Source organism: Coptis chinensis, chromosome 2, assembly GCF_015680905.1.
Source record: "Coptis chinensis isolate HL-2020 chromosome 2, ASM1568090v1, whole genome shotgun sequence".
In the NCBI taxonomy this organism is placed as follows: domain Eukaryota; kingdom Viridiplantae; phylum Streptophyta; class Magnoliopsida; order Ranunculales; family Ranunculaceae; genus Coptis; species Coptis chinensis.
In genome coordinates this window covers 95,006,446-95,026,063 of record NC_141457.1, presented here as the reverse complement: position 1 = coordinate 95,026,063, position 19,618 = coordinate 95,006,446, and the positions used below count along the sequence as shown (strand labels likewise).

Sequence of the window (19,618 nt, the reverse complement as noted above, 5' to 3'; positions counted from 1 at the left end):
ATGCACATAATACGATACGTTGTTATTGATGAAATGATTATGCACACTCGACACCAGTTAATATTTTCCAAAGCATCATTTGAAGTTACAATGGATTACAACAAAAATAATATTATACCGTCCCGAATGTTTGATCGGCACAATGATTGTTGTTTCTCATTCCACACACTTGTATTCATTCCCGAATTTTCGAAATTACTTAACTAGTGTTTCTTTTGTACAAAATATTTTTGCTGCATATGAGCAGAGACGAATCAGAGTGGGGCAGCAATATTTGTTTTTATGTTTCACTCTCTTTCTTTGGTGTTTTGAAAGGTGTCTTGGCACAGGGAGTTGATGTAACTTTTGGAAAGGCTTCATATCTTCTACATATCGTCATCATCCCAATTGATTGATCTGCTTTCCAAGCCATAATCAAGCTGCTGAAACCTGCTGCGACCCAACCTACTCATCATCGATAGACCTGAAAAAAGTACGAACAGCTCCAGCTTAGAGAACTTCATCTTATTTTGAGTTCGAGGTGCAAAAAAATATAACCTAAAAAGTGACAATAAAGACACGGTCATAATGGATTGCATATTTTGAAGGGAGAGGCGAAAAGTGTACACACCTTCAACCACTTTGTACAGAGCTGACCACCATCTATCTCTGGGAATCTGGTACTGAGTTAATGTGTCTTCTATAACTTTGTCATGCTTCCCTTCCAACACACCTCGCAGGGTAATGACTGCATCCTTTGTCTTCTTTAGGATGTTGTTCTCATCTTCAATCTCTAACTTTTGCAGGTCATTTTGGGAAGAAGTGAGGCTAACACCAAGTGCAAACTGGGCAGCGGCTGCCCATCGTGAAGAAGCCAGCCATCTCCTCTGCCCATCTTGCTGCATGGCATCTTCTCTATCCAACCTGTTTTCTTCTTCTCTAAGTAATAAGCTTCGCAAGTGCTGAGCATTTGCTGATCCAGTGCTTTGAACCATCTTAGAGAATGCACTCTTTTCATTTAGCAAGAGATGCCCAGGTGCGTCAAATTCCAAAACCTGAAGAACAAGGTCAAGGGTTTTCACATAATCTGGTAGAAGCCCTGTAATACAAACTAAACTCGCAAGAAACATCAATACAACCTGTAGTATAAACCTAACTCTATACATTTATCTGTCTGCTGATTCAGAAAAGTGAGATTTTTATTTAATTATCCACAACCATACAGTTTATTCAGTACACAGGCAAGGAAAACTGCATCCACAACTCTCTCAGCTTATCCTTGATTCCTTGTAATATGACATGGCATATTCCTTTGCATTTATAGTAAAATGTGGTAGATGAGTTGGAAACAATGCTCAGAGCCTCAGACGGCTTTTGCCTAGGACATTTACTAAACGGGTTTCAAGCCAAATGCATCACATATTCACATACAAGTATATTCCTCTGGATTAATGGCAAGAAGGAAACAATTATTGGATGGGCAGGCAAGGTTAAAGACTTAAAGAGTTAAAGCCATGACATCATACCTGACCAGCATCAAGCAGAAGAACCGGTCTGTCGATGATGGTATTTAGTCGATGAGCAATAATGAGCATGGTGCATGACTTAAATTCTTCCCTAATAGTTTTCTGGATAAGAGCATCGGTTCTCACATCAACAGATGCCGTTGCTTCATCAAGAACAAGAATCTTTGATCTCCGAAGCAATGCACGAGAAAGACTTAGTAACTGTCTTTGTCCAACACTGAAATTCTCTCCTGCCTCAGAGACCTTGACACAGCAAAACAATAGTGGTCTTTAGTTAGTAACACATGATTGTTTTCTGTGAGAATTAGAAAACAATTGACTCATATCATCCATATGAGGGTATCTTGTTTGTTCAATCCGCCTTTATAAAAATATATATCCACATAAGCAAACCCCACAACCATGGTGCCCTTCGAACCTAAATGATCCACAAACTAGAGCTGGAATGTAACTAGATGATATAATCTTATTTTATACACTTATTCTGTGAACCAATGATTTAAATTAGACCAGTACCTCGGCATCGAGACCTAAAGAATTCCTCCTGATGACATCTTTTAGATGTGCCCTCTCTAATGCCTCCCAAAGGTCAGCATCATTGTGCTCATTGAAAGGATCAAGATTAAAGCGTACAGTACCTAAACAACAGAAAAGCAATCAAATTTGAAATTGCTTGGCCAATAGACTTTAATATTGGACATTATTTGTCAACCAAGTAATGCCCATTATCTGATTTTAAACTTTCATGATTGGATAACATGTGGGAAAAAGAAAACATATAGCAAACCAAACAAATTTAAGCAAGGGAATAGCATACCTGAGAAAAGAACTGGTGATTGTGGTATTATTCCAAGAACTTTACGTAAATCTGTCAGACCTAACTTTGCAATATCGCAACCATCAATCCAGATTTTTCCGCTTTCCAGTTCCACAATCCGAAATAAAGCATTGAGCATGCTAGACTTCCCTGCCCCAGTTCTCCCAACAATGCCCACTTTCTCACTTGGAGATACTGTGAAGGACAAGCCATGAAGAACGGGTGGAAGTTCAGGTCTATACCGTAGAACAACATTCTCAAACTGGATAAGTCCTGATGAAGGCCATCCAGGTGGGGGTCGGTTGCTTTCTATAACACCTGGAGCCTCAGATGGCAATTCTATATATGTGCCAACCCGCTCAACAGCATTCAAACTATTCTCAGCCAAACTTGCCAGTCTGAGGACAAACGTCAACAAATTTGTGATATTTAATGCATAACTAAGAAGTAGACCCATAGTTGACGCAAAAGCCACTTGGTCATCTGCTCGCTGATTTTGCATGACAGCAAAAGTTGCCGTTAACCAAATCATGAGGCCTCCCAATGTTTCCAAACGGATCGCGAGCCAACGATTCGCACTCATGTTCACAAGGGTGTATCGAACATTATTGTCCATAGAGTCCCCATTAATTTTGGCCATCCGGTCATAGGCTTTGTATGCGCGAATGCTCGATAAACCATTTAAAGCTTCCCCAAATTGTGCATAAACAGGAGATCTGGTTATGGAGTCCAAGCGTTTAATCTCACGAGCTGTGCTCTGCAAAACACAAATAGTGATGTAATCTTAATAAGTTCCAATTTACAAGTAAAATGTCAACCACATGATTAATGTTGTTCAACGAATTTGAGGTACTGTATCGAACAGCAAAAGTTGGCAATGAACAAGCAACCATGATAGGGATAGTTGGACCTACAAACATGCATACGAATATCTAGATCTTACATGTTCCATGAGAGGGGTTTTGGGCAATTAACTGTCTCAGACTCTCAGTTACCATTTTAACACAGAATCGGTCCCTTAAATATTACTCAGTTCAACAAAATCAAATTTAAAGTAAATATGAACTGACATTATGTATTTATGTCATTGAAACTACAGTAGAAGAAACTAGAGCACCACTAAAAGTCAAAGAAAGTGATACGCACCTGATAGTAGAGGTAGGCAGCATAAAACAAGATCAGAAGTGGCATTATGGCCCACAGAGATATGGTGCTCACAATGCCTATCAGCACAAAAGTCGAAAGAAGTTGTGACACTTGGCTTAAGAACATATTTACAAACACAGCAACGTTTCGATCAATATCACCCAGATCCTTTGCAAATCTATTGATAATCCGTCCGAGTGGATTAGTCTGGAAGAACACCATAGGAGCTCTTAAGATAGAGTGAAGCATACCATCATGTAGCCTTTTGGAAGCATAAAGACTTGAAGTGATCAACCAATATGAGTTCGTCAATGTCACTAGTACCTGAACCCGCATAAGATTTTGAGTTAAACACTTCCAAGAAACATGAGAACGTTTTTAGAACTTCTCTTTCATTGCTTTGCTTCTTACCATTCAGGACAACAAAAATTTAAGAGAAAATAGAGATAATATTGAGAAATATCGGGGTAGAATTGGAATTTAACTAATTCCAACAGACCAACACATGATATACTGCATTCTAGGTCGCCAAATTTCCTAATAAAACATGGGAACAAATTATTACCTCTTTCCGGCTCTACTAAACCATAACAACAGCAAAAAAGGAAAAATTGCAAAGCAATGATTATTCTACAAATATCGAACTAAATCCAGTTCAAATGGTAATGATCACGTACCATGCCAAATGATAGTAGTGCATAAACCAGGTTGTAGAAACCAGCCCCATGGCTCTTTGGAGTGCTTTGATCAGTCCAAACACTTAACCATGTGCTACTAGAAACTCGAAGAACTTCAGTAATGATATAGCAAGCGAAGAGTATAAAAACCACCCACAAACCCCCCATTGCATTTTTATACCTGCAAAAGAAATAAATGCCCACATATACATATCAGTTCATAGTACAGCGAAACCATGTTCACAACTATGCCGACAATGAACAGAGATTTGCACCAAAAAAGCATGGTTTGAAAACAGAATACAGAGAAATACTGGGGATTGTACATGTCAGGCATATTTATTAAAATTTTCTCTTACATAAACTTACATGGACACACCATATTCTGACAATAGTCCGTGTGGGATACATGTCTATGTATCCGTGTCGGACACGACACACATATTGCATGTGATGTACCTCAATATTTGGTATTTAACTGTGTTGGATGCTTCATATCCGTGTTGGATATGATACACTTACCCGTGTCAATGCGACTTGGGAAAAAAACAATACCATCAAAAATAGCTCTTGGGCACACTGATGGTACTTTAGGATATCAGAAATGCACGTGAAAAGCTTCTCAGTTTCTATTTACAAAAACCATTATTCTATCATTACATGAAAACATCTTAGTAGTTCACTATATACCTCATCAGGACATTCAAACTAACAACTCCCGTTTCACGTTCCTCCTGCTTCACGAGAACAGATTTGCTTTCTTTACTTTTCTTTTTTGCACTTGAATCATTTGGCACACCATTGACTTCCCCATTGGCAACACGGCTCAAGGTCTTCTGATCATTGTCCTCACCTTCTACCTTTTCTTCCACATGCTCCTCCATTTTGCCCGCATTTTCCATTAGTTTTTTAAACAAAATTCCATTGTTAGTGAGTTCCTCAAAGGTTCCCTCCTCTTTGATCATACCTTCGTGAACCAAAAGAATCCTATCTACCTCTGGAAGGAAATGAAGCTGGTTTGTAACAAGCACCCTGGTTTTTCCCTGCAGTTCTTCCTTAATGCATTCATCAAATACCTGGAAATGGAATTGATTGCAGATCAGAGCAGTGTACATATGCAGCAACACAAGGATAAACGATTTTTACTTTAAAATCCAACATCCCGTGTTATTAACAATCATAAGTACACGAGTAAATACATTTTGCAGCAATTCCATTGCTTCTTAAGAATGTCGACAAAAGGTCAACTATTGCTCCAGAATAGACTGAAGTAGCTTAAACCTTAGTGTCACAATCGTGACCAATTCCAAGTTTCCATAGTCTCTGGGGCAGAATTTTCAATGTTCCCTTTGGTTTATCGTGGAAATCTTATTTCAACCTATATAAAGTGGAGAAACTTCCTGCTCTTCCCAATCGCATTCGGTCATATGCTAGGAACTTCTTTGGTGCAATACCAGGGCCACCTCATGATGCTACCGAAGGGTGTATCATGGGTTCCCCACCACTTTAGGACGGGTCTAGGAACCTAAGTTACATTGACATGGACACGTGTGTCCATATCCGACACGGATAGGGAGTGTCTGACACGGCGAAATATCAAAAACTAAGGCATATCACACACAATATGTGTCCGTGTGTGTTCGATACGGACACGTAGATACGTATCCGACACAGATTTTTTTTGAAATATGGTGTGTCCATGTAACGGCTAGGAACTGAGCTTAGTTGGAGCCTGACTATGTGGATCCGTTGGGGTAGCAAACTTTCCTAGCCTCGCTCCGCGCTACTCGTGTAGGGCAGGCTTGGTTGTTGTCCCATCATTATCCCCTCGTCCAATGGAGTATTGACTATCCTGTGCTTAATATAGGTCACCAACCTTACCGTGAAGTCAATGCAACCTCCTTAACAAATTTAACCATGAACAGTGTCTACTGCTGTATTTTGCAATTATTGAGCAAAAGCCTAGTGAACTTCAAGTCTTCAAATAGGTAAGCCATAATGAGGGGGCAAAAACATATACTGTATGGATTACCTGTCGACCAACGTGAGCATCTAGGGCACTTAGAGGGTCATCAAATATGTATACATCCGAGTTAGAGTATACAGCCCTAGCCATAGAAACTCTTTGCTTCTGCCCACCACTAATATTTACTCCTCTTTCTCCAATTTCTGTGAGATCGCCACCCTGATAAAGGAGTGTGTCAATAAAAAATGGTACCAAACAAGTAAACAATATAGGGCTATCAAAAAAGTATACAAGTATACAAGACATGACTTTATAGACTTACAGGAAGTAATTCCAGGTCATGCGGCAACGCAGTCACTTCTATTGTCTTCTCATATCGTGATGCTTCGAAAGTGGATCCGAATAATATGTTGTCACGTACCTGAATGAATTAATTGAGAAGATTTTACTTTCTGGAATATTATCAAACTTATTAACCTATCCACTTTAAACTACAAGTTTGTCTAACACCATTGATCCACCATATGCACCAAGCACCAAATATATCATTGCTTATATAAGCATGATTATTGGCATAAAGTTTGTTCTCTGTACATGGATCACATCAATCCGTTTTTGAATTGATGCTTGACTGCTAACAGAAAATTATTGTGCTAATCCCAGCTTCAGGTCATGTCGTGTCCATGATACATAGGCTAGTTTTAGAATGTGATCCTGCTAGATGAACTAAATGATGACATCTATCTCACAACCCAACAATAGCCACCATCAAAACCAAACAGAAACACATAAATGTGAATGTTGTGACTTACAGTTGCATTAAAAATCCATGAAACTTGTGGAACATATGCTACAGTTCCACGAATAACCGTAGTTGTATCTCTCATTGGAGGCAGTTCCCCTAACATTGCTGATATCAATGATGTTTTTCCTTCTCCGGTACTACCAACAACTGCCACCAGGCTACCAACCGGTATGTCCAAGTTGATTTTTGACAGTGTTGGTTGCTCTGCCTGAAAGGTAAAGTTTGATGAAAACATTATGCATGACTAGTAAATGCAAGTAAGAAGGCTTTTAGTCAAAGTACAAGTACATCATCAAGTTCTAAATTTACTCATAGGTTCGCCAAACCAACCAAATGATCACTTTCTTTGTTCTAATAAAATATATGTTGTCTTTAAAGCTAAAACTATATCTCGTCGAATTAGGTAAAAAAAAATGTGAATTACCCTTCATCCAAAAAACACCAAAAAAACATATTTCATTGGATGCTTTGACAATAGTAAATCTTAAACTTAAGAGCAAACAACTACAAACCGTTAGGCAACTAGTGGAGTGGCAGCAGAAACTTATACATTAACCGGCTAGGCTTTAAACTCCCTCCTTGGGATTACTAATCTCAACTGGCCCTATCATACGTGGAGTGACTTGAGTACACAGCCGCCCTTTGGGTCACATACTGGAATAGCCTTCTCTGATACCATCTAAAACATTGGAGCATCCACTTAAACCAACTTGAAATGAGTGGAGCGCCCCGGCTAGGCTTTAGACTCCCAATATGGGACTAACAATCTCAACAGTAAACAAATGGTCTCCTTTCGAGATTTTGTTAAAATTAAAATATGAAAGATAAACTGTAATATCTAAATTGAAGGAAAAATTATTTTATTTGCTTTACAATTTTCATTCAATCCAGCTAATCACTGCTTTAGATTCATCAAAATAAAGAATATGAGATTGCAACTACAAAATGGCAGGGCAAAAGCGGGATTTTTATGGGTGGGGGGAATCAAGAATTTAAATCAGTTATTAGTACTTGAACACCCAAAAAAAGGAAATATAGGATCTAATACCACAATTACCAAAAACATTCATCAATTACCCAAGGGAAAATAGTATCAACTTCTCCAAACAAGTAGATAAACTGAGGCAATGATGAATTGATGGCCATACGTTACTATACAATTTACACTCACATAGAAAGATTACTAAAAAAAGGAATATTAGATCGACCTTTGAATCCCAAGAGAAGTATCCATTCTTTATGGATATGGCTGGACTTGTGGGGTCTAGAGGTGGATTTGGCAAAAGCAATCTCTCTTCAGTCAAGAATAGCTCCTCAAGTCGTTTCAATGATACATTTGCATTTACTACCTGGAAAATTCAATATTTATACAAATTGAGTTAGATACAAAGTACTTTGAGAGCCTTCTTGTGCATATTAAGGAAGTTTGTTCACCATATGCGCTAAATAAGCTTTAACCATATAAACCACACAAAAGCCTGGTTACGATTAAATGAACTATTCATTTTATGAAACTAACAAGAATCATCAAATAAAATTCCATACGGAAAAAAAAAATAGAATCATCAATTAAAATTTCATAAAGAAAAACAAACAAATAGATAGCTATATTCATAACTGGTCCCAATGTTAAGTGATTTGTACTTCCTTTTCTGCTGTAAATTTTGGTTGAGACAGCATCACTTGAAGGACTTATTTGTAGTAGAAGTTACATATACAACTTATATGAGTAACCACTGACGTAAAAATACATATGCAGCTCCCCACCAAAATATCAAAAGTTTTCCCAAAGACATATTGAAAGAATGTATCAGTGCAGATATAAACCTACTGCCCTCTACGAGTTTTGGCTTCAAGAATACCTGAAAACCCCAACACTAAAACACGTCTCCACCCAGCCGATATCTGGCAGCATAGGTAACAGGCACTCTTATATAAAGGTTCACCATGTAGGGACACAAAATTTGCTATAATTAAACCGTATTATTATACAATTCACAGTTAATATACTCCTTTAAAATTAAATCCTAAATTTCTCTTTTTAGTGATAATTCTAAAGTATCATGTATAAAGAAAATAAAGCATTGAGTCTCCTAAGTCATATCATAAGTGTTTGCACTTTAGAAGCCAGGGAACCTCTTTCTGAATAATCAATACTAACAACCAATTTCAATAATAGCATAACTGTCACAACAACGTCTAAGAAAGCTCAACATGACAGAAGAAAAAGTGGCACCTGAGTTATCAGATTAGGAAGCATAAACAGAGGAAACCGTAGCACAGCAAACAGAGCAAGGGATGTAAACGCCCTAGCAGGTGTCAAGTCCCCACCAAGCAAAGTGAACATCCCAAATGAAATAACTGTAACCACAACTGGTATGCTGTTCAGGATGAAACTATTGAGCTGCACACAAGACAAAAAGCTTAAGGTGAGAATCTTATCAGAAAACAAGATATGAACTTGAGAGAAAAACAGAAAAGGAAAAAACATTTTGTAGCTCAGGTTTATCTGGACTTAGTATTAGCTAGGCAATATCTGGTTTAGTTGGCCACTCCCATAGTTGAAATAAACAAATGCAGGACAATGAGTAAGATGTTAGGCAAACACTGTAAAAGAGGGAATGGTAGTGAGAAATTGATTGCTGGTATCACAGAATATCGCGCTGGTATTGAAAAGTGTTTATCAAGAATGGATTTCAAACAAGGGCACTCTATACTTAATAACAATTTTGGGCAACCCTGAAGTGGAAAGGAGTGAAAAGAAAGAATCCAAGATTATGTCACACCTACCGCTCCCAGTAACTGGGCTTTTCTAAACCAAGAGAGCTCCTCACTTCGAACATCTTGAACTTTCGATTGAAAGCTCTGCTCCCATGCGTAACATCTGCACCAATGCAGTATATAAGGCACAATCATATTCAGTCATCTTGAATTATAAAAGAATAGCAGAGAACATTGTCAAAACGCTACATACTTGACAGTATCCATGGCAGCCAGGATCTCATTCATCAGGCCAATTCGTTTGTCTGTACGTTGCAGACCCTCTTTGGACCATTTTTGCATCTTGTTAATCACAATTGTCTGTTGCCTCAAAAAAATTGATATAAAGTTAGTGTAGATTGTAGAACATAAGTTCAGACATGGAAGAATGGAGCCATGGACAAAAAATCTTGTATCAGGGTCTGCGAGTACATGAAGCGCATTGCAAAGCTGTGTTTTCTCATTTATAAAAGCTAATGTAGCAATGAATAGTGCACCAGCAAATATCTATAGTAGTTTTTAATAAATTGAGTTTATTCCTTTCAGAAAATTCTAGCTCGATTGTGGATACTAAATATGCTCATTTCAGACTTTTCAGATACCAAATGATGAAAATCAAATGTAAAATGAGTTTTTTGAAAACAAAGGACATAAACTGATCACACTTTTGGCAATCAAGTACATTATGAGGTCATATTGGACCAGAACAAACTCATACAGTTGATGAAATAGCTGATGCACGCACAGTTTACTGAACAAATAGGAAGCATGTAGGCTAAACACAAAAGTTGAAAAATGTTGAAGGGGATCTACATACCTGTATAGGAAACATAAAGACTAGCAACAATGAGCCTACAAGTGATGCAACACCAAGTTCGTTGAAGAGAAGAACCATAGCAATCACAATACGAAAAGGAGCAGACCATAAGCCATGAAGCTGCTGGCAGATTTGCTGTATACAGAACACAGATTAGCTTAGAATTCAACTCTAGAAAAAAGAGTGAGATGGACAGTTCGATTTTCTCTGCGTCTAACTAGCTTCATTAAATCAGGGATAAAATAACTGAAGTATACGACGCTTTCTGAAATTTGGGTCTCTTAGTTGTTATTAGATATCTCTATTTAGTATCTACTAAGACCGCATGGTGAGGCTTCATTTTCTTCTAAAATGCTCATATGATGTTTACAGTTTATAAAAATGGTACAGAATAGTTCAGTATTTTAACCAGTAGAGTTTTTGGCGAGATATAAAAAATGGAGGTAAATTACATACAATTTATGTGTCCGTGACATGTCAGACAAGGACACATGGATATGTATCTGATACGGATTATTTTCAACGGCATGTCCATGTAACATAGAGATAGAAGAAAAAAAAATCCAAAGATGTAGTATAGTCACATGCTAGGAAGGGCACATCTTTCTTGGAAGGGACTTAAAGATAGGACTATGTAAAGTCGGACTAGAAACACAAGAAAAAAAAATACTCCCAAGGTTGACCAGTAACTGAAAACGCATATTGTCACTTTTAATGAGAAACACAGCCAGACTACATCAACGTATATATTTCCGGACTTATAAAAAAAATCCATGCATGAATACACAGGACATAACTTGTGCAAAAATGACATCTATATGAAATCTGGAAGTAGAATATTTGTGTAAACAGATACATCACTTTGGGTTAATTAGCATTAAGCTTATATACAAAAGGATATAGATATCTAGAAATCATGCCTGAAGTGCTTCAGCATCCGTGGTCATCAAATTTGTTATTTTTCCAGAAGCAAATTTATTCCGCCCTTCGTGCGTAAGTTTCAAGGATTTACGAAACACAGCAGCAACCTAAAATTCAATAACATCATAACCATATGGCTGAATACTTTTAGGGTTTCTTTGCAATAGCTAACATCAAAATTTAACCTTATCGCAACAACCAAAAAGCGCCAAACTTTGTTATTATCAAGTATAAAGCACAACAAGGAAAAGACAGAAAAACGTACCAAGGTAGCTCTTAGACGGTAACCCACACGCATGACATTTTGGAAGTATTGTCCCTCCATTAATACCCCCAGTGCCTGGACGGAGCTCGAGTTAATAAACAATTTAACTTAATTAATCGACATATTATTGTGATTCTTGCGTCATTATAGAACAAAGTACAGATTGTGAAAATACTCGTACAGACTTGATCTTTTTTGAAACAGAGCATGAACGTTTTACTCCCCTAACCACTTCATCCCACACCCCCCGGTGTGTAACATGGCAGAACTTTGCAATACCATACTATTTCATAAAATGTGATGAAATTTTCTTGTATTTCATTTGGTGGCTCATAATGATTCCACCACCGTAAGACAAATGCATCTCTTCATTGGGAACATTCAACAGTTCTATAGGGAATTGGTTGCCAATTGATTAGTTTTTAGAGTATCAGCCTAAGAATTAGGGTATTGAACCAAACATGATAATTGTGTTTTTCGGAGGAGCAAGATACAATCAGCTCGGCCTGCTCACGTGCAAAGGCAGAATTTGAAGTGCATGTCCCATGTGTTATGTGTCATGGTGAAAATCAACATCAAAAGCTCCTTAATATGGAAACTTCGATATTACCTAAAGAACCTTTATAGTTTGACCTAGCAGAGAACCTATGAATTTATCGCGGTGCCATGAAAAGTGCACATTACCTTTTCCAACACAATAAGAACAAAAGATAGAGCATGTAATCTTCAAGACAGGACAATCACTACACTTAACTTGATTCACTAAGCAGGGGAAAAGTGAACAAAGGAGAAACGGAAAATACTTTCACATTAGAGTCATACCACTCCAGCGAAAATTGAGAAGGCATAGATGTAACCAATCCAAGCGGGATCCCCTTGTTGCATAGACTGTTGAAGGCAACAGAGACAAAAGGTATATAAGGAGCTTTTAATGTTCAAAACAGGAAACAAATTTGTCAAGCTATGTCTAACAAACCACTCTAACATGTGTTAAATATAAAATTATAAATAAATAAAAAGCATGAGTAAGCTGCGAGATAAATTCATAACACTGACAGAAAGCTCAAACGAAAAGCATACAATTCAGCTGACAGACAAATAAGGATATTATGGTGTTATTAAAAAGTTATCATATTTCTTAGTTTTTGTTGTTAAAAGTAAAGCGTCTAAAAGAAGGAGACAATATTTGCATCAAATTTAAGTTGTCAAGAGAAGCTTAAATCAGCACCTTTCAGAAGAGTATAACAGGTCAGGTCAAGAAGTATTGATATAAGATAAAGAATAATGATATTTAAATAGAAACGGAATCTATGAGATGCTGATCTTTCTTAGTGAGCTGAAACTAGTAAAATTCATTCAAATTTTACATTACCATAAAGCCCAATATTCTACATTTCATTTAGCGAAAAATGATCATGTGCCTCTTCAACTTCTTAAAGAGAATGTCCTGAACTTTAGTTTACCAAATAATATGCAAAGGCTTTATGTAAACTAGAATATAATCCTTTATTGGTCTGAAGCAATGCCTGTAATGACCATCAACTGTCTTACAATGCTGAAACTTCAGCTCAACGTTTTAATTGGAAAGAGGTGGATTGAAGAAACTTTGGGTTCATCATAGTGCCGGCCCTGACATTTTGGTGGCCTAAAGCGAGATGATAGAATGTGGCCCTATATGCGTTAATATTATCATTTTTTTTTACTTGTGTTATTCAATATATTCCAAGAGAGAGTGAGTGACGTGATTTTGTGAGTGATTTTGTTTTTTGACAGATGAGTTTTTTTTTAAAATAAAAGTTTGGGTTTTTAATACGAACGATGTGAGTTCGTTTAGTGTTTTTTGTTTGTTTTAATTGTTTGTAACGAGTGGAGTACGTACCAAAGAGTTTAGTAAAGAGTTGGGTTTTCGGGGATTAAGGGATTAATTGAAATCGTTTTTATTTTTCCTTTAAATATGGTTTTTTTTTGTCCTAAATAAGTGGCAACTAACCTTACTCTTTATTTTTTATTAGAAAGTTTACTGTTTTGTGTCATAATAGTGTGGCCCCTACCTTTTGTTTTGGTTTGGTGGCCCAAAGCAACCGCTTGGGTCGCTTTGCTTCGAGGCCGGCACTTCATAGAGCTACACAAGCATATAGAGAGAGTGAGGAGAAAGAGAGCAGGTGGTGATAGTCAAGGTGGTGCCACGACTGTGCAGTGTTAGAGAAGGTGAAAAGGTAGCAATTGGCATCCATAGAGGTACCGGTAAATCCATGACTCCTAATTCAGAAACTTGTTTTGGTTACCTTACTAATCTATTTACAAAAGTACATCAAGAATGCAACTACGCACGGGAGATATGATACTTCAATCGTCTAAAAAGATAAGAGAGGAGCCAACAATTACATTCCTTGCAAACAAGTCGTAGCTTATTTTGATACACAATTTATGAAGGAAATAGACAATGTATATCATATAAATATTAAGTTATTAACATATGCATTTTACTAAATTACATGGAATTATGCAATGGCTTATTCTTCATTTTTCACTTGCATGCAACCAATGGATATGCAAATATTTTAACATATCTTGTATAGTAAAATCATGCCATATGTTAACCATCCTTAACAGTACCAATGAGTAGTTAATTGGGGTGGGGGGTTAGAAGTAAAAGACATTTTTTTTATTAATAGAAAAAAAATATATATTAATTGACGTCATAAACACCTACTTACACCGAGAGAAAAACCAATAATGCCTATTTACAATCTAAAATGCTTTATTATAATTTTTACCAAAATACGAGGTAGTTCTGTGGACATGATGCATTGCTTGTTGTTAACAAGTTAACAAAAAATAATAATACTAATAGATATTTTAAAAAAAAAATAATAATAATAATAATTGAAAAAAAAACACCCACACGGCCACACCCACACCCACACCCACAGACATAAGTTAAGTTTATGTATGAGAAAGTCAAAACCATGTCTAAAACTAATAAAAGTTAATATACAACTGAACTGATTAACAAAATATGATTTTCAGGAATGTAAAAGAATTAAAAGTTCTGCAGTACGATCTTTTTTATGTCGAGATTACTAAATTAGTATGCCAACTAAGCGTCGTAAAGAACATAACCAACCTGTAAAAGGTAATTCAAAATCACTGGCCCCACAAACTGAGACAGATCATTGCCAATCTACAAATTGATTAAAGAAAGAACACATTAGATAAAAACAATAGCCAAGGAACTAAACAGACTATAAACGCACCAAAAGAAAGGACCCTCTAAAAAGTTGAGAAGTGAGATGTCTTATGATGAAGGAGAAAGTAAGTACAAAAAACTAAAAGAAATTGACATTCCAGTCCAGAGGATCAGTCGATTTGGCATTCTAAGAAGGAAATTATTTCAGATTCCGTAACAGGTGTAATCCACATAGCCTACGTAAAGTGTGACGCAGCAACAATCTCAATTACTTCAATATTAAACGAAATCTTGGCGCCTAAAGAAGGCATGTTGGACTTTAACTCTTTAAGTATCTAAATATACAGGAACAAAAGAAAGTCGTCAATTGAAAGTATAAAGTTAGAATTTCAAACCCACAAACTCCGACCGATGTACAAGATCAACATTACTGGGATTGTGTTATTGTTTCCACTCTAGTTAAAACGAAAGTTTCAGAAGACTATTTTTTTTCATCATCCCAAGTTATGACACCATTGCTATTACGAAGATTATATATAGTTGCAATTTCATCATTTTTTTTTTTGCTCGGTTGCAATTTCATCATTTACGAAAAGATAACTCCCATTATTATATCTAGCTGGTATAATTTTGAATCCTCAGTCTATAAGGTAGTAATTATTTCACCCGTCAAACAATTTTTGCCAAATCTATATTGGAAAACCAAAATAGGCTTCTCAGGAGCTAGAAAATATTTCAAATCTGCAAAACCATTTCGGTTAGATGGTGGCGGCAATATGGATTTTCTTCTTCATAAGATATGTATAATGACCCTACCACATGTCAATGTTGTTCCCACTTTGCCACCTAAAGGTCCGGTTTCAGAGTCGAGGACGGCTTGTCTCCTAAGGTGGTGGGATTGTGATACCCTGGATTGGGTGTAGTCCCACACTAATTGATAAACCATCTTGGATCCTGGATATATTAGATCAACTACCACTTACTAGTGTCGAGGCCTTTTGAGAAAAACCCACACCCACGAATGGGTTGGCTTAAGACCTTGGACTTTTGGTGGCAAAGTGGGGATAGTATCAACATATGGGTACATGGTAGTAGGGCTGTTACAATATATTGATTCAACTGTGAAGGTGACATGGACAGGTTGTTGTCCATGATTAGGTGGTATGGTCGGTGGTCTTTGTTACGGTGACTGTTGGTACAAATGTAAAATACATCATACTAGTTTGCATGAATTATCTAAAGATATAAATGACTTTCCAAAACCAAATTAGATTTGTTAAAAATCTTGAATAGAGACACTTGTATCTAAGCTTGAAGATAATACCGTGAAGAACTCTTATGAAAGTGATTTGAGTTCTACCATTGATCTTGTGACAATAGTATGTAAGATACCAAAATTCTATTGGAAAGATGAAGTCAGTACCTTAAAGACGCCTCCCCACCAGAATCTGGAAAGAAGAAAAAAAAAAGTGGGTAATTTGATATAATGCTATCAAATATTATGGTATATAAGGAAAATTATTACAACCAAATGCAAGAGCTTATCTTTCAGAAATCTGGATCACTTTCACAAAAATTTCAATGCAGAGAAGTTCTCTAACAACTTGCCCAAAGTTTTAAAAAGTTACAAATTCAATTAAATTGCCTTGTCCATACTACCCGAGGGAGGACACTAGATGAAAAGACGTTCCATGTACAATATACCTTTTACATTATAACTAGTATACATACTTTTGGATGAAAACACAGACGTTCATTCAGATAAGAACGGGCAAATATTTTATGGTCATTTGGCTGAAAAATCTAGTGACATGGAAAGTTATGGGTGGGAACTGGGAACAAGTAACTAAGCAAACAATATAAAGTATAAACATTGATTCAGTCCACACCTTCCTCCAACACTGCGATGAAGAGCTCTTAGCAGCCATGGCTTCTGCTTTCGAGATTCGTCAACCCAGCACCTCTGGAACCTATGAACACAGATTGTTAACAGGATGGAACCCAGAAATAATTATATAAAGCACAACTACAACATGCATACTTGTTATTGAGGGTCTCAGTCTGATCCCAGGTATCTAGTTTCCAGACATCCTTCTCGGTGATGGGATGTTTATACCCTTGTTGCATGAGAGGAGTCATCCATCCGAAGTATATCCCTACCAGAGAAAACCCCAGTACAACATCAGCTAAGGTGAAGCAACCAAACTTCATCTTCTATCAGTTTAAGGTACTCATAAGACTCAGCGAAGAACAGTGTAGGAGTAACAATCCCAGGAGCAAACAAAGGTGTTGAAACCAATTAATTGGTCCACCTAATATGAACCAACAAAAGTAGCAAATGGGACGCCTAGGCAATAAAAATCCGATAGAACAGGTAGCAACAATCATTAAAGAAAATATTCCGATTTTGATGTCTCCTGAATGAGAAGTGTCAAATGATGTTTCATTATTCACAACACCAATGCATTTGCTAAGAGTGTTCGGGCAGCAAGTTCCCTTTTTAACTATGCAGAAACCTAGTTCATGTATTTAACTCTGTAGACAATTTTGTGCAACAACCATTATCTTTATTGAGTAAAATTATCTGCACCTTATAAAATGTAAACTACGGTCTCCGCCTTCAATCAGTACAAACATTAAATGATTTAATGTAAGTGAAATAAGATCAAGCTATCATTTACTTACTGGAAAGTATGTTTGCATGCCTCTCCGGACAAATCTGTTCTCCTGCAGGAAGCACTTCATACTCTGCATCATCAATGAACTCATCCCTTATTGGAGTGTATCCCGAGTAAGGCTCCACACTAGGAACATAAAAGAGCAAGAGAATTCCAAATAAAACCTGCACAAGTAATTAGGATCTTTCATTGTTTTTCCTCTTTCTATTTTCTACTGACAAAAAGGATGTCATGGTATGACAGCTATGTCGACTAACAGACCACCAAACTTACTTAAGAATGACATGCAAAGCTCAACTTAGCTGAGATCACTTCCATTAAAAATTACGAACTGCCCAATTACATTAACATTTTACAACATCTAAGGTAAGTATCAGCCTTCTTCGTAATTGATCCCAGGCCTGCCTTGAGTTGAGTCCAAGATCAAGTCACAAACTCACAATATTGTACAAAAGTAATGTGAAGTGAAGAATCTAACTAAGGTAATTGTGAATTGGTCGCAGCTCGCTTATTATCAAACCGAATATCAGAAGCATCAGGAGTCAAAGACACAAACCTGGCACAAAACTTCACTGACGTACAAATAGAGTGTAAATCTGCAAGGAGAAATACAAGTATGATTACATACCACCCTCCGCATTCGTAATCAGCCAGACAGGCATATAGATACACATAATTGAAAAAGGCTTTTAATCAAAACTCTAATCATCCAGTACCAAAAATAACTTTACATATAAAATAATGGATTCTGGTTTTTCAAGTCTCCAACCAACAACAACTATTAAGGCACGATGTTTGTATATAGTTGTTGCTGTTCATTGGCCCATGCATTGATACGAAAATGAGTAGGAAAAACAACATTCTTGATGCAATGAAAGATACTCAAAAAAGCATCTATTTTATCGCAGTGGTGCAATAATAGAACATGACAAGGACACATACTACATCTCCGAAATGGATGAAGACAGTTAGCTTTAGTTCCAGAATTAGAGTACTAACCTATTAAAGTAGTCTTGCACTGAGATAATGAGATTGAATATGACCGCTTCCCCAACAAGAACATAAATGACTCCAAACCGCACATACCATCGGAACTCATGGATGTAGACTTTTGTTTCTATAACTAGCATGACCAGCATAGAACACCAAGAAATAGCTTCAATAAGCAGAGAAACAATCTGTAAAACAAACACCATCACATTTACCCTCAGCTCCTAACATTCTTTTCTCACTCACTTTAAAGCAAACCAAAAGGTAAGAGCAATGCATTCCCATATACTCAATGAAGCTAGTAAAAAATGACAAATTCTATACATTCCCATATACTCAAATTCACTGTCTTAAGCGTTATACACGTTCGCACACATGTTCGTCTCATACATGTAGCCTATTACTGGATTCATTCAAAGTGTTCTACATCAAATAATAACATGGCATCGCAAACAATACATACATAAAAATATGAAATATACATGCATACATGCATATGAAAAAGTGTACCTCAAAGGGGGCAAGAGTGGTCTGACCATCAAGATTCAAGATTGAATATTTCATGACCAACCTAAACAATGGTTCAACAGTAGAATAAAAAGCAAGCAACCCCAACACATAATTATAAATATTCGACTTCAAACGAAACCTCTTCACTTTAAAATCCTTCTTAATCCTCCATTTCCGATAAAAACACAATCCCAACAGCACCAAATGAGATATACATATAACCAAAGTGTCTACACCACATGGTGTATATGCACCAAATGCATTCTTCACTACTTTTGTCCATGCCCCGTTTTCCACTGGTTTGCAATACCATTCCAATGGCTTAAACCCGCCCATCTCTTTTCTTCTTCTGTTTTTTTTCCTTTTTCCTTTTCTTCTTCTGTTAAATATGTATGTTCGTGTGTGTAATAATGTCAACTAGACTAGATTAGATTCGTGGTACAGAGAACATGTGGTGTCAGTGTGTCTGACATATGTATGTATATTTAAAGAGAATCTCGAGGAAAAAAAGAGTTTGATTAAAAGGTCAGTAGTGACGTCTGGGGATAGGAAGAAAATAAGACGGTACTTG

The 19,618-nt window shown here is 36.8% G+C and overlaps 1 protein-coding gene across 1 annotated transcript; it reads right to left on the bottom strand.

Annotated features, from left to right (window-relative positions):
• Window positions 1-61: 61 nt before the first annotated feature.
• Window positions 62-19,617, bottom strand: LOC147519223 (ABC transporter C family member 2-like). The gene is made up of 27 exons (XM_086590887.1): window positions 19,048-19,617; window positions 18,547-18,725; window positions 18,104-18,143; window positions 17,555-17,711; window positions 16,911-17,025; window positions 16,759-16,839; window positions 16,293-16,317; window positions 14,807-14,863; window positions 12,502-12,567; window positions 11,680-11,754; window positions 11,414-11,521; window positions 10,494-10,628; window positions 9,891-9,997; window positions 9,707-9,800; window positions 9,153-9,320; window positions 8,125-8,265; window positions 6,924-7,124; window positions 6,434-6,532; window positions 6,178-6,330; window positions 4,836-5,221; window positions 4,146-4,326; window positions 3,469-3,792; window positions 2,323-3,079; window positions 2,022-2,143; window positions 1,506-1,748; window positions 611-1,034; window positions 62-463 (listed from the first exon to the last, which is right to left on the bottom strand). Exons 1-27 carry the CDS (start codon window positions 19,381-19,383, stop codon window positions 366-368), a joined length of 4,872 nt encoding a protein of 1,623 aa, XP_086447013.1. The 5' UTR covers window positions 19,384-19,617; the 3' UTR covers window positions 62-365.
• Window position 19,618: the final 1 nt, after the last annotated feature.

What these genes read in the sequence shown, in the direction of transcription:
- LOC147519223 (XM_086590887.1), bottom strand. Translation starts at nt 19,383, where the DNA reads ATGGGCGGGTTTAAGCCATTGGAATGGTATTGCAAACCAGTGGAAAAC. An exon ending in TCTCAATTTTCGCTGGAGTG is followed by an intron (nt 11,755 to 12,501) that starts GTATGACTCTAA and finishes AGCTCCGTCCAG; the next exon opens with GCACTGGGGGTATTAATGGA. An exon ending in CGGATGCTGAAGCACTTCAG is followed by an intron (nt 10,629 to 11,413) that starts GCATGATTTCTA and finishes TTCTGTATACAG; the next exon opens with CAAATCTGCCAGCAGCTTCA.